We start from the raw sequence: 13492 nt of genomic DNA, 5'->3' as shown, positions 1-13492 counted from the left end.
GTTACTCTATTTGTTCATTAATATCTAAATAGTTTATAATTGTACAGATTGGATAAGAGTATTCAAACCTTGGCTACTAGATATGGAGAGTCAGAATGTTTTAACTTGCATAATTTTATAGTGATTGATTGAGTGTGTGTGCATAATTCTGTGTACTTGTGAATAATGCACATCTGAGAAGCAAAATAAAAAGATAAAAATTCAGTTATGCAATGAAAAATGTATGGTGGTTGAATCTGGATAATGTACACTGATAAAAACAGGTTAAAGTGGTTAACTGTGTATTAGATAGTTATATCCATCAGTGTAATGTACACTGATAAAAACAGGTTAAAGTGGTTAATTGTGTATTAGATAGTTATATCCATCAGTGTAATGTACACTGATAAAAACAGGTTAAAGTGGTTAACTGTGTATTAGATAGTTATATCCATCAGTGTAATGTACACTGATAAAAACAGGTTAAAGTGGTTAACTGTGTATTAGATAGTTATATCCATCAGTGTAATGTACACTGATAAAAACAGGTTAAAGTGGTTAACTGTGTATTAGATAGTTATATCCATCAGTGTAATGTACACTGATAAAAACAGGTTAAAGTGGTTAACTGTGTATTAGATAGTTATATCCATCAGTGTAATGTACACTGATAAAAACAGGTTAAAGTGGTTAACTGTGTATTAGATAGTTATATCCATCAGTGTAATGTACACTGATAAAAAAACAGGTTAAAGTGGTTAACTGTGTATTAGATAGTTATATCCATCAGTGTAATGTACACTGATAAAACAGGTTAAAGTGGTTAACTGTGTATTAGATAGTTATATCCATCAGTGTAATGTACACTGATAAAAAACAGGTTAAAGTGGTTAATTGTGTATTAGATAGTTATATCCATCAGTGTAATGTACACTGATAAAACAGGTTAAAGTGGTTAACTGTGTATTAGATAGTTATATCCATCAGTGTAATGTACACTGATAAAAACAGGTTAAAGTGGTTAACTGTGTATTAGATAGTTATATCCATCAGTGTAGGATTGTGTCATATTTAGAAACTCAGTTTCAAGATTAATATTATACTTGCAGCCTTTTTATGTTACTGATGGTGTTTCACATGAATTTGTTCACATGTTTACAACTTAATGTCTTCTTTTTATCTTAAGGATGGAAAAGTATCCTCAGCTGTTCTTGTTTGTGCATTTCTGGTAATGTGTAGAGCTTTTCAAACACCAGAAGAGGCTCTGCAGCTGTTTGCTGTGCGAAGATGTCCAGTCAGTCTTCTGCCCTCACAGAAAAGGTCAGTGAAGTTTTTAATTTTGTTTGTGCTGTTTGTTCAATTTTGTAAGAATTTTAAATTGAATCAGTTTAATTTCAGAGTATTTAGATTATGCCAGCAGATTTTCATAATTATGTAGATAAATTTGTTAATGCAGTTTCACGACACCCAGTTTTATAATTCTGTTACAAATGTAAAAAACAAAACAAAAAACTTTCAATCCAGTCTAACTGAATGTGGATGTTACGTATTTTGTTACATGTACCCACTTTTCTGTGAGTAACACCATTCTGCTCATTTTAATACAGTGCTCACATTTGTTAAGACAGAATTAAAATAAAAACTGTAAGGGTTTATTAGGAAGGTTCTCATCTGTACTGGAAAACTTTAAAAAATTCCAAAGTTAACTTACAGGTCTGGAAAACCATGGAAAACTGACTTTATGAAAAGTATTATTTGATGTAATAACAGTTTGTCATTTCATGGAATAACTAACTTGATTACAATGTGGTTGAATAAATTAAACAAAATATGAATAGGTGTGAGGACAGCATAAATATGAGAGTTGTTATGAAGTGGTGTGAAAAATGGCTGAATTGTTCTGGAAAATTATTTTTTAATGAACAGCTTTTTATGAAAACCGATGTTGAAATGTATCTGGGTTGGATATACAAAAATGTTCATTGCTCTGGTTTGACCAATTTTGTTACCAGAGTTGTTTATATTGTTTCTTTTTACATGTTTATTTTTGTCCAGTAATTGGTGTAATGCCTCTCTGAAGTGGAAGAGATATGCATTCAGCCTCTGTGCTTATTAATGTAAAGCACACTGTTGGCTAATATGTTTCTCTTCTGACGTATGGAATAAATTACATTCATCCAAAGGAGTCAAAACCTATAAGAATATATATTAACTCTCTCAACAGGAGCCTGGTCAAATTGGCTGACCATATGACCCCTTTGTTCTTGTTTAAATTCTTTACAGTTTGGATATTACTAACTTTTAACGTAGTATGTATATCGTGTTAAGGTTAAAAGTATTTTTCTTTGTTAAAAATCTCAAATTCTATTTGCAAAATCTCATAAGTAATTTCAAATATTTGTTTTTAGTAAAACTATTATTTTCCCAGCCCTAACTCTAAACAAGGTTGATCAGTTTAACCAACCTCATAACCACTACAAAAAAATAACTTACCATTTTTTCTTTCTAGAATTACTTCAAATTATAAGATGAAACCACATTTGTTTATCTTAAGTAGCTCTTAAACTCATATAACATACATCATTGTATGTTAAATCTTATTGTTTTATTATTCTTTTAACCAAATCTACCTCTTACTATTCATGTCATTATAAGTTGTAAGTCACTCGTGGAACACGGAACTTGTGCTTTCAAATTCCATTAGTCACATATTACTCTGAGCTGCTCGCAGAGCTGGTCACTCTGTGCACCTCATGAAACATTATATTACTCTGAGCTGCTCACAGAGCTGGTCACTCTGTGCACCTCATGAAACATTATATTACTCTGAGCTGCTCACAGAGCTGGTCACTCTGTGCACCTCATGAAACATTATATTATTATGAGCTGCTCACAGAGCTGGTCACTCTGTGCACCTCATGAAACATTATATTACTCTGAGCTGGTCACTCTGTGCACCTTATGAAACATTATATTATTATATATTTTACATAATCTGACTTTCACTAAACTAAAGAGATCTCTATGTTTTTATGCTTTAGTTACTTTTATAATGAAGAATAAACATGAGAAATAAAAAATCTAAAGTACTTGGGTCATCTTTTTTTCTTTTGTTGTTGACAGTTGATAACACTTAACCATAATTTGTTTTATATCAGTGGTGGTAATGCACTAGAAAATTCTTATTTAATTAAGTAATGCATCAAAGAACATTTAATAGTAACATGCCAAAATGCAAAGCAGACAATTTTTCCTAACTGACACAATTTTTCTGGCTTTCCAACTGTGTGACAAGAGTTGTTACAAGCTCATCCACATTAGTCATTATCTTTCTCATGGGAGCAAAACTTGTTCTGACAGAGAAAACAACATTTCTACAATTCTCTGTTCAAAAATTAGTTTACTATGTCATTTGATAGATGAAAACTTTGGCATTCTATTGGTTATACATAATACACTGTTAAGAGTAAGAGTGAAGTATCAAAAATCATGAAAGAGAGGTGGGTGTGGCCTGATTTTCTATTTGATGGCTCTAACCAGATGAAATTGAAGACTAAAAATTATGGCTTGTCTGAGGAATGATAATTTTGTAGTAAGTAATTTACATTAAATTTCATACATATTGGAGGGTTGGTGAAGAAAATAGAAGAGGTAAATCTTGAGAAAATGTTACATTTCTCACACTAGGGGATATCAGATTATTTTAAACATTGCTTTTTAAAATAAAGAAATTAAAACTTGTATACTTTTAAAATATGGATTATTAGTTACTAATTTGTATAACATTAGTGGAAGGTAGTTTGAATTTTGATTGTAAGTTACTAAAACTTCATGACATGTAGTAAATGATACTTGGGTAGAGACATTTAACTTTTTCTGTACTGTAAATTATTTAGAAAATCCATAAATAAATATGTATTTTGTGTAATTAAGGTTATAGTTGTTGATGCAATAGCATGGATACCACACTTCTCACCTGTAACTTTCTGTTGCAGGTACATAGGTTATGTTTCCCAGTTAGTTTCATCGCAACCACGGTTACCTCACAGAAGGAGGGTGAAGATTATTTCTGTTGAAATGAAACCAGTTCCTCTATTCACGAAACTAAAGTGAGTCATTTTGGTGAGCAATAAGCTTAAAGCAGCTGACATGAGTTGTTATCAAGTGAAAGGCCCCATTAACAACAGCATGTAAAATATATAGTGTAGTTGAAATACCATCATACATTAATTTTATTAGATTAATAAATATGATTTAAGTTATTTTTTAGCCCTGTCATGGTATAATATTACTTGGTATTTATATTTCGTATTGTGTGAGACATAGCAAACCACAGTGCTAAAGGTTAGAAGCAAAAAAAAAAAAAGTTAAAAACGTGTATCTGTCTGTTTGTGTGTATTAATGACAGTGAACATGCTGTTTCAGTATTGGATACATTTTCTTCAGTGTTGCTCGTCTTAGCATTTTTGTTTTTAGTTCCTTATTTGTAATATTGGTTTTGGGAAATGTCATCCCCTGTTAGTAACCCTGATGAAAGACATTAAAAAAACAACCAGAACTATAGTAATGAATTGAAAATTTGTGTTCATGATGTCTGAAATGCTTTTTACCCAACATAACAATCTATGTTATTCAAAAATTTTCACCAGTTAATATATTTTGATACTTTGTAGTATTTTCTTATCACTAGTTTTTCTGTTTGTGGTGAAACAAAATGTCAAGCTATTCCCTGTCACATGCCATAGAACTTTAGATAGCATTCTCACATATTTTTATTAACAACATTTAACGATGTTAAATAATAGTAGTTCATGGGGGATATGAAAAGTCTGTGAGTGATGCCTTGAATCTGTCGTTTTCTGTTTCATCTTATTATTTATATCAGTATATCTACATACAGGAATAGCAAATCAATTATTAATTCCTGTTTATAAACATGTTTATTTAAAGGTATAGTTACTTAACAGTAAATAAGGATTCAACTTTGTTTTTTAGAGATGGTTGTTTAATTCCTGTTTATAAACATATTTATTTAAAGGTATAGTTACTTAACAGTAGATAAGGATTCAACTTTGTTTTTAGAGATGGTTGTTTAATTCCTGTTTATAAACATGTTTATTTAAAGGTATAGTTACTTAACAGTAGATAAGGATTCAACTTTGTTTTTTAGAGATGGTTGTCGTCCTTTTGCTGAGGTTTATGTAAGAGAAGAAAGGATAATTACTACTTCACAAGAATATGAAAGAATCCAGTAAGTATAGAGAGTTTATTAAGTTTTATGAACTGGGAGATATAAAGGTTGAGTATGTTATATATTAAAACAGTTTTGAACCTTATGTTTTTCCAGTCCTTGTCCCGATGTGCAGTTATGTTCTGTCCAAGATCAAGCATCTTTACAATTGCTTTGGAGCATAAATTACTTTATAAAAAGCTCCATTTTAGGGCTATCCAGTCTAAAGCATAATACTCTTCTCTGATTGCTTTCCACAATCCATTTTGTTTGTAATGTTTTCCAAGTGCCTGTTTCACAGAAATCTATAGTCCTTTGCATCTAGTAACTTGATTGATATGTCTTTGTATGGAATAACTTGCATACCCATTTCATTTTTCAGATGCTTGAAGTATTCAATGGTTGAATAGGTATGTCCTGTAAACAACCAATGTACAAATTCTTTGTATTGCTTTTCCTGACTCAGATTATGCTTGATTATGCAGTGAAGTGTTGTCTGGGACTCATGAGCAATATTTATCACTGAACTTGTGGTTCCTTACCTGTTAAAAGACACTGCACTTTGCTTATCACAGTGAAGTTAGAGCTTGTAAGCAGTCTCTTTATGAATGTTACTGATATCCCACATTGATCCATATTTTATTTTTCCAACACCATTAACTGAAAGGAGTAACCCCATTTTGGGTGAAAATTCTAAATTTCTGATTTGAACACATCTCTATGGTTTAATTGTATGAATATTTTACATAAAAAGGGGCTGTTACTTTCTCTTCCTAAAAATGACCAGTTTTTCATGGGATCACAGTATGTGTGAAATGTTAAACAGTGTTAAAATGTGGTTCTAATATATGCTGTTTAGTCTACTGATGGGACAATGATAATTCTTTGGATTTACAATGCTGAAGTCAGGGGTTTGATTACCTTCAGTGGACACAGCAGATAGCCATATGTGGCTTTGTTATAAGAAAACAATTGTGCTGCTTAACTGTGACATTGCATCAACTTTTGTTGGCTCATGGATTTCTGACTTGCATATGCAAAAGCATTTTAATACACTACTGAACCCTCCATATTTTATATATATATATAAATTACATTGATCAACAGTTCTGATATTAGCAAAGGAGATTGCTGCTCCTAGAAGCTGAAATTTAAAACCATATATAATTGTTTGTTTACTGTGTCATTTTGTAATATTATGTTTTATTTACCAATTAGCAGTGTATATTTTGTGAACAACATGCGATAATTTACTGTGATACCTGTATTGTAATTTTCAGGCATTTCAACATGGCTGACCAGCATGCTGTTATACCTCTGCATGTTTCAGTCATGGGTGACACTACAGTGATGGTCCACCATGCCAGATCTACTCTTGGGGGCAAAGTTCAAGGAAAAGTACGTATTATTTGGTACTATGAAGTGAATATTAATTTTACAGTTTTAAAAGTTGAAGTATCTAATGTTTTACAAATGGTAAACATTAAAATAAAACTTAATTTATGTCACTATTCTTAGACTACTGAATGCTGTACTAATCCTATAGACTATACACTATTAATTACTATATATTTTAAAGTTTTTCAATAGAAGTGCTGTGGTTATTAAAGAGCTAAGAAACTTACTATATGTGTAAAGATACAAGTTTGTGTACTTTTGTTAACAAAAGAAACACATTATTTTATAGTTAACTGTCTTTACAGGTTACAGCTATCAAGATTTTACACTTACGGTTTTTCTCTGGTTTTATTCAGCCTGGCACAGAAACGCTAACATTTCACAGGTATTCTAATATCCTCCTCCATTTTAGTGACTCTTACTTTTAGGCTTAAAAATACTGCACTAATTCTGCACACATAGGCACATGTGTATGGTTCCTGTTATTAGTCTGTGCTGCAGAAGCAAGTGTTTATTTCATATATGCTTTGTTCAAACTGTATAATGCTTTTGTTATTAGTTAGAAAAATTGTGGTCAAAACTTAAATGTTGAAATTGATCAAAATTGAGTGAAAGGAAAAAAAAAAACATGAAAGAGAATAAAAATGTTACATAAGTATTTTTGTGTATGTTAACCAGGGGCAAAATGTTACATAAGTATTTTTGTATTTATGGTTGATGTTGAAAATATAAAACCGTTATCATACTAAGTTGAAGTGTAATGTAACACAAGGCTATTAATTGTATGTATAACTTCTTTATTATCTAAAATATTAATATTTGTGTTTAGAAATGACTTAGATGGTGTGGAAGAATTAGATCGTTATCCTGAAGGATTTACAGTAACACTGAAAGTTGAAGTTGGAAACCAAGAACAACCTCTTCATCCCAATAAACCCCTTGCTTGGGAGGGGTTGGATAAGATGAATCTTTCACCAAAAATTTTGTTCTTTACAGAGGATGAAATGGAGTCATGTTTAAGTAAGCCTTGTTTTAGGTGTAGCGACAGCATGCAGCAGTTATATGTAATAGAATCATTCTTGTATAAGCCCAGTTTTATGTGTAGCAACAGCACGTAGTAATGTATAAGCATAATACTTAAGTAAGCCTTGTTTCAGGTCCAGCAACAACATGTAGCAGTCTGTTATGCACTTACTTGATAAAGTCCAATGTCAGAGCAAAATAATTTTAAAATTTCATTAATGTTTGTAACTTATTAAAAATTTTGTATTAATTTATTAACTTAATATTATTCATGTAATTTTTATGTGCAAAAATATGAAGTTTTATTATTCCTGAGATGTTACAGATAAATTCTCAGTTATTTGGCAAGTCATTATGTTTAATTTCATGACTATATTTTTGCACTTGCACAAAATGTATTAAATCATTATGGCATTTAGGTTCTTTCCAAGATAGTTTCTTGTAGTTTGGATGGTTTTGAAAAAGTGCCATAAGGTGTTACCTTTATTGATTTATTTACATACTTAGCTATATCTCTAAAAGAAGAATTAGTTTTGAAATAATTTGGTTTCCTTTAAGTGTTAAAATGTATCTTCCTAAGTGTTCTTGTGAGATATTGTTAATTATGTTTATGTATCGTATCTGTTAATTGTTAAACAATACAGAAGTTCTACAAGTTTGTTTTGCTGTTTATATACATGTATGAATATCGTTGGTTTCTGGATATTTGAATGTATGAGTATCATTGGTTTCTGGATATTTGAATCAGATGTATTATAATTTCCAAACAAGAACTGAACAAACCAGTATCACTATTCTTATGGGTTTTTTTTTCAGTTTTTTCATTTTTACTCAAGTATTAAAATCAAATTATTGGTATTTAATAATACATAGTGTTAAAATACAGTGTTTGATTCTCAGTTGAGTATTTAATCAGTGGTTATTGGCAACATGACATTTAGGGAATAACATTTTGAGGTCCTGACATGTTTGATTATATTTAATGTATAAAAAAATATATAACTTATGATATCATATCCTTTATTTTCTGTTCTTGCTTCTTATGATGAATTTCACTAGGTTTTCAAACAACTACAAAAGAAGCCAAAACGGCTTAGTAACTTTAAAACATTATAATACTAATACAGGGTTCAAACTTTGTGGTAGGGGCAAGACACAACCTAATGTTTAGCATGCCCAGAATTCCTTGTGATTACATGGTTTGCATTTCATTACCACATAAATGTGCTTCACACTTTGGTATTGAGGATGTGCTATAATGGTAATAGTCAAATCCTTCTGTTTGGTTTACAGTTTTTCTTTCAATAACACTTACTGTTAAGACTCACCACTTATACCAGGGATGCTGTTAACTGGCTGTCTTTTCTCATGTCTGCCTCTTTAGAAGGAGACAGCTTTGTGTTGATAACCTTTATGTAGGTTTGATTAAAATAGATGAAGAGAGAGAGAACTGATACAATTGTACAGTGTTGTGCTTAAAAAAGTTCAAAAGAAACAATTATTAGTGAAAAGTAGCAGCTTTTAAACCTTTATACATCAACTCTCTTTTAAATTAAATACTGGTTTATTTTATAAATGCCTGTTGAAAAATCAACTTGTGGTTCATGAGTTTATTTTGTGTTTTATTAGTTTTAATTTCCTGGTTTATGGTCATTTCCAGCCCAGTTTACAAATGTTGTGAATGAGCGTCAATCTTGTGAAGAGACCAATGGTACAACTACTGTTTCATCAGAATTTTTACCACCTGTCAATTGGAAGGAGCAGGAAGTGGCTTGGGTTTGTACAGCTTTAATAGTTGTTGTTGAAGCTATTAAATAAGTTGTGATATGTAGAACTTTGATTAGAAAACATTATGGAGGAAGTTGTTGGATGACACCTCACAAGGAATATCATGACCCCTTGTGGATCTGCCTATGATGTTTTCATGCTGCTACTCTTTAACTTAACTCCCTTGTGAAAATCATGGTTAAAATGAACTGTGCTAGGGCATAATGTCTCAGTACAAGGGCCCTCCACCAGTAGGAGAGCAACATTACCTTGCACAGTAATCCCCCTAAGCACTTGCACTCAAAATAACTTCATTCTTTCCCTTGGCATTGTCTAGAATGGACATATTTCAAAATTGATATTCAATTACTGTAAATTTGTGATGGTTTTCTGCTGATTTAAATTTTATTTTAGTTTCTTTTGTTTAATGTTCATAATTCACAAAACCAGCATCTTTTTGTTTTTTCTTTTAGTTAGAAATGAAAAAAAGAAAAATTTTTGTGGTGTATCCTGCTATTATGAATTCTTAAGTGATGGAAACTTTTGTTTTATCCTGTGATAGTAGCAATGCTCCTATCAGAAGATCTGTGTCTGTAGTGGCTAATGAGGGCTTCTCAGTGGAAGAAGTGAAAGCCATTGTTTGATGTAATATGGGGTTCCTACACTTTCACTAAGCCTCCTTCTTCCATCATTTACAGAAAACAAAAACAAGGAAACAAACAACAGATAGAAGACAACTTAGATAATTTTATTGACATCCAACAGACAAACTTCCCAGGTAAAATTACAAATTTATATTTTCCAGAAACACCTAAAAACATCTTAAACGATTTTTTCAAAGAATTTTCTTACAAAACCATCAACATAATTTCACAAAACAGAAAACTAAAAAACAACCTTACAAAAATAGACATTAATTCCATCAAAAACCTAAAACAAGACAAAAACATAAAAATTCTAAAATCAGATAAAGGTAACGCTATAGTCATAATGAACACAAATGAATACACCCAAAAAATGAAGAACATTCTATCAGACACGAACAAATTTAAACCAATACACACAAATCCAACAAAGACACACAAGATGCAACTGAACAAATTACTACTACAAATGAAAAAAGCCAACAAAATTTCACAAACACTTTATTCCTACCTACGTAAAACCGACTCACGCACACCACAAATATACGGCATCCCCAAACCTCATAAACCAGATTGTCCATTACGACCAATAATCTCCACATATGAATCGTTTAATTACAATATTGGTAAATACATAGCATGGGCATTCTCCAAATATGTAACATCAGCCAGCTCATTCATCAAAGACTCTTTTAATTTCATGTCTAATCTAAATCAACTTAATCATAAAGCCTTAATGACCAGTTTCGATGTTATATCCTTCTTTACAGAAGTTCCAACCACTGAAGCCTGCAAGATAGCCTTAGTACTCTATATCCGAGACCCTAACCCAACTATAGAAATTCCCAGTAACCAGTTAGCAACCCTCATAGAATTCACCACGATAAAGACAAACTTCATGTTCAACAACCAAAACTATATACAAACAAATGGCCTAAGCATGGGCAACCCAGTGTCACCAGTTCTAGCCAATATTTTTAGGACACAAGTTGAAACACAAGCAATTAACACAGCATTACATCCACCACTATACTGGTACAGATATGTAGATGACACAGTTGCGGGATTCAAATCTACAGAACACATACTTAATTTTTTCAATCACATTAACTCTATACATCCCAACATTAACTTCACAGGAATGAAAGGAAGAAAGCAATCAAATATCATTTCTTAACCTCAAAATTACAAGAACCGACACACAATTCAAAACAGAAATCCACTGAAATATCACCCATACTGGACTATACATTCCTTGGGACTCAGCACATGAAACAAAACAAAAACTCAACATACTAAGAAACCAAATAAACACAGCCATAAAACTATGCTCACCAGATAAAATTAACAATGAATTAGACAAAATAAAACAATACTTCATCAACATCAATATGTTTCCTCCACAAACCGTAGAAAACATTATACGCACACACCTAGACAGAAAGCAAAATCAACCAACAAAAGTAAATATATCTCACAAATAAAAAAATCATGAAACCATATACTGCTGTGTACCATATATTCCTGACATCAGCAGAAAAATAACCAACATTTGGCAAAAACTAGTAACAAAATATGACATGCCAAATTTATTCAAAAACCAGGCACAAAACTGAGGTCTATACTATGTAAAAACTACACTGACAAACACCACACCAACATTATTTATAAAATACAATGTGATAACTGCCACGACTTCTATATTGGAGAAACAAGTAGAAAAATGGAAACCAGATTCAAAGAACATAAAAAGTCACCTTCACACGTTTTCAAACACTGCGAGTCAAATAAACACAACATAACTATAGAAAACACTCAAATACTAAATAAAGAAATGAACATAAACGCAAAATTAAAGAAGCCTTACTTATACAACAACTTAAACCCAAAATAAACCAATATAAAGGAACGCCTTTATACCTATATTAATATAATAAAATAAATAAAAATATATTCAGACATCTAACACTGCCCTCTACATTCCGACACTCAGTTACACAACCCCTTTCAAACATGTGATCAGCTTCCGGTCAGTTGCCTTTTTCTTTGTGAACCTGACGATGACCGAAGAAGGTCGAAACGTTGTTCGCTCTTCTATGTAAAATATTTTCTCAACCCAAACAAGCCCTTTTTGCATATATATTTACAGATGCTCTTTCTTCCCAGTTTGAACATGATTGTGACCATGCTAATATGAGTGGCTACTACTTCTACTACTGTTTTCTCTAGGAACAGATTCACTTGTGAAGGAAAATCCCCACTTTACTTTTACTAATCCTTTTCTTGACTTGATTTTGCAGATATGTTCTGTTGATTTCTCTCATGCTTTACTACATGAAATCCATATTTAAGATTAATTTGTCTTTCCTCAACTCTCATCTAACATTATGGTCCATAGAGACGCGTTTCTCAAACAACTACAGACCATATCTTTTTGTTCTGGCTTACAGCTGTTCTTCGTATCAGTTATTTGATTCCTAGTCTTTGGATCTTCTTTTACTTGATTGGGAGGTGCACCCATTAATTTCTGTTTTTCTTTGTAGAGCCCCATGTTTGTGCCTTCATCTCTTTCTTACCAGTCTTTCATGTTACTCTTGTCACTTAATTTTATGTCTGAAGTACTTCTCTATGTTCCAGAGAAGATTTCTGAAGAGGTTTGTCCTCTTCTTTTGATCACATTAACTGATACTGCTTCTAGTGTATTTTTTTCTTTCTTGTTTTTTGCTTTTAGGATAGGGATCTCTCCTTGTTAATATATGCCTCCCTTGCCCCTATCTCTATGACTTTTGTCAGGCTCCATTTCTTTATTCTGAGGTTTTTGGGAATGTTCCTGACTTACTGGAGGTCTGGGCTAAAGTGGCCTGTAACCAGTTATAACTGTATACTGTGGCTTCTTGTCTTTCCTAACTTTACTGTTCTGTTTCTACCAATTTCAACTTCATCTTTTCTACTTCTAGTGATAAACTCATCTTGTTGTGTCTGGTCCTGTGTAGACCTGTCTGTTTCTCTTCACCAGCCTTTGGTCTCCATTTTTATTTCACGGAGAGATTCTTCAGGTTCTCACTCACAACCTGACATTCCATTTTCTTCGTATTCTTCCATTTCCTTTCTTCTTCCCTCCATCTGCCATTTATTTTCAATGTCTTGAGAATATGGTCTTGGATCTCTTGGTCAAGAATTCCATCAAAAGAGTATTTACTCTTTCAACTGATTATTACCTTTATCTTTTTGTGCTCCCTAAGATGAATAAGGATTGACTTCAGCTTAATGAACTGTTGTCTCTCATATAGCTTCTGATTATCTCCTGGTTCCCTGTGGAGTGTTTCTTTTCTATATGGTGGTTCATTTCACCCATACTGTGGATGACAAAGATTGACATTTTGGACACTTTTTTACACATTTTGTTCTGATTGCTTTGTCCTTCTGGTGTTTTTTGTTGTTAATGTTTTGT

General features: G+C 32.0%; 1 protein-coding gene across 2 annotated transcripts in view; it reads left to right on the top strand.

The window, feature by feature from the left end:
* Positions 1-13492, top strand: part of LOC143230448 (cyclin-G-associated kinase-like) — a 65407-nt gene that overhangs the window by 28874 nt on the left and 23041 nt on the right. For both annotated transcript variants that reach the window (XM_076464028.1, XM_076464036.1), the window contains 7 exons: positions 1166-1299; positions 3975-4088; positions 5150-5230; positions 6490-6607; positions 6913-6992; positions 7437-7627; positions 9291-9406. In XM_076464028.1, coding sequence (XP_076320143.1) covers positions 1166-1299; positions 3975-4088; positions 5150-5230; positions 6490-6607; positions 6913-6992; positions 7437-7627; positions 9291-9406 — 834 coding nt within the window. The remainder of the gene's footprint in view (positions 1-1165; positions 1300-3974; positions 4089-5149; positions 5231-6489; positions 6608-6912; positions 6993-7436; positions 7628-9290; positions 9407-13492) is intronic.

This window comes from Tachypleus tridentatus, chromosome 1, assembly GCF_004210375.1.
Source record: "Tachypleus tridentatus isolate NWPU-2018 chromosome 1, ASM421037v1, whole genome shotgun sequence".
In the NCBI taxonomy this organism is placed as follows: domain Eukaryota; kingdom Metazoa; phylum Arthropoda; class Merostomata; order Xiphosura; family Limulidae; genus Tachypleus; species Tachypleus tridentatus.
This window is presented reverse-complemented; position numbering and strand designations above follow the sequence as displayed.